Source organism: Manacus vitellinus, unplaced genomic scaffold (genome assembly GCF_001715985.3).
Source record: "Manacus vitellinus isolate BGI_N305 unplaced genomic scaffold, ASM171598v3 scaffold_52_pilon, whole genome shotgun sequence".
In the NCBI taxonomy this organism is placed as follows: Eukaryota; Metazoa; Chordata; class Aves; order Passeriformes; family Pipridae; genus Manacus; species Manacus vitellinus.
This window is the reverse complement of record NW_021940628.1, coordinates 3,399,677-3,401,692: the sequence shown is the minus strand read 5'-3', so window position 1 is coordinate 3,401,692 and position 2,016 is coordinate 3,399,677. Positions and strand designations below refer to the sequence as shown.

The 2,016-nt window shown below is 51.5% G+C and overlaps 1 protein-coding gene across 1 annotated transcript in view; it reads left to right on the top strand.

Annotated features, from left to right (window-relative positions):
• LOC103754072 (CUB and sushi domain-containing protein 1) overlaps positions 1-2,016 on the top strand; it is a 251,808-nt gene that overhangs the window by 56,389 nt on the left and 193,403 nt on the right. The window contains exon 4 of the mRNA XM_029963058.1: positions 235-429. Within this exon, the coding sequence (XP_029818918.1) occupies positions 235-429 (195 nt within the window). The remainder of the gene's footprint in view (positions 1-234; positions 430-2,016) is intronic.

Below are 2,016 nucleotides of genomic sequence, written 5' to 3'. Positions count from 1 at the left end.
ATATAATATTCTATTATTATATATATTATATTAGCTAGCAATAATCTTTAACTGTTGACTCTGAGTGGTCTAATGAATTCTGGAGCAATCCAACAGGTAAGTTTAGTGCATGTTTAGCTCGGTTGCTTTATTTGAAGTGATGCATTTCCCTGGAGCTCCCCCTCCCCTGTGGGCAGTGCCCCTGGCAGAGGTGGCACTGCCCTGTCCCTAACCAGGAGCCCCTTTCTTTGGCAGCTCTGCCCAGCCACACGTGTGGGAACCCGGGAAGGCTCCAGAACGGGATCCAGCAGGGAACCACCTTCAGCCTCGGGGACAGAGTGAGGTACAGCTGCAATCCAGGCTTTTTCTTGGAAGGCCATGCCCTGCTGACGTGCCAGGCCAGCTCCGAGAACTCTGCCTCCTGGGACTTCCCTCTCCCCGTCTGCAGAGGTACCAGCAGCCCTCCCTCCCTCCCTCCCTCGGGAAAATGGGATTTTGGGAGCTCTCTGGGGGTGGGAAAACTCCCCGGAGTGTGAGGGGGGTTTAAAAGGCTTGAAAACTGAACGTGGTGTGGTTGATGTTGAGGTTCCTCTTTGCTGGGTTTTGTTGGGGTGAGGGGTTGGAAGGTGATGAAGGAAATGCTGCCCAGCTGCTTTAAGTGCCATTTCTTTGGATAAACTGGGGGGAAAAAAAAAACCAAACAACTTTACGAAGGTGTGAAGTGACAGGCCAAGGGGAAATGGCTTTAAAATGGAAGTGAGTAAGTTTGGATTAGTTATTAGGATGAAATCCTTCCCTGGGAGGGTGGGGAGGCCCTGGCACAGGGTGCCCAGAGGAGCTGTGGCTGCCCCATCCCTGGAAGTGTCCAAGGGCAGTTTGGAGCAAGCTGGGACAGTGGGAGGTGTCCCTGCCCATGGCAGGGGGTGGCACTGGATGGGCTTTAAGGTCCCTTCCAACCCAAATCCTTCTGGAATTCTGTGACTGTCCATAAGACCCAGCACCTACCCAGGACCGGGGAGGTTTTCCTGGTCAAATCCTGCCTGGATTTCCTGCTCTCTGTTGGATTTTTCTCGTGGCCCATTCCCTGGTGACTGTGGGGCTGTGCTGTGGGTTGGGGGCAGTGGGGCTGAGAGGTAAAACCCGACCTTCCCTTGGAAAACCCTCCCTTCTCCCTGCAAGTTCGGGGCAGGGAAACTTCAATCCCTCTCAGTGCAGGGAGTGTGCTGCTAATTCGAGTCCCACGAGGGACTGGAGAGTCTGTAAATACACAAGTGCCTGTGTTGTTCTACCAGAAACATTTGCTGCTGCTTTTGAAGTCCTTTTCCCCTCAATTCCTTGTGTACTTCAGCAGAGCATCTTCTATTGATTCTCTTTATTGACTCTGCCTGTGCAATCAATCAGCACTTCTAAGCTGCAGCAGTAAATCTGGAATTTAAAGTGAGCAAATATGGTTTGCTTGGGATGTTTTCAATGCTTGCCTGGGTTGGTTACACAGAGCTAAGAGGGGTATTAATGCTGCTCTAGTGGGTTTTTTTGGTGCACTCACCTGCTGGGTTGGGGCCAAGGGCATTCAGAGCATTGGAGGGGGGGTTCAAACAGCCAAAGTGTTGCTGGAGAGGAAGGGAGGGAGGTTCAGCTCTTCCATCAGTGCTCTGGGAATGGCTCTGCTGGCAAGTGCTGGTTCCTGGAGCAGCCACTTCTTTTCCAACACTCTTGGTCCTGATCCTGCCAGGCTTTGCCTCGGAGCTTTTACACGAAGTATTTTTCTGGGAGGCAGGAACCAGAAATATTCCCATTTTTGTAGCAGTTCTATCTCGTTCCAGGGAAGTAGAAAAGCAGCAGAGACAGCCTGCAAATTGACTTGCTGGATTTGGAAACCTGCTGCCCTCCTTCCACCCTCAGGAGGCTCCCAGGAGCCAGACAGTTGTGCTTGGCTGATAAACTGGTGTGATACAGGCTCTGGTTGTTGCAAGGGGCAGAAGGATTTGCATTCTGACAAACAGGTTTACACCTTCTTCTGCTGGGAAAAGAATGTTT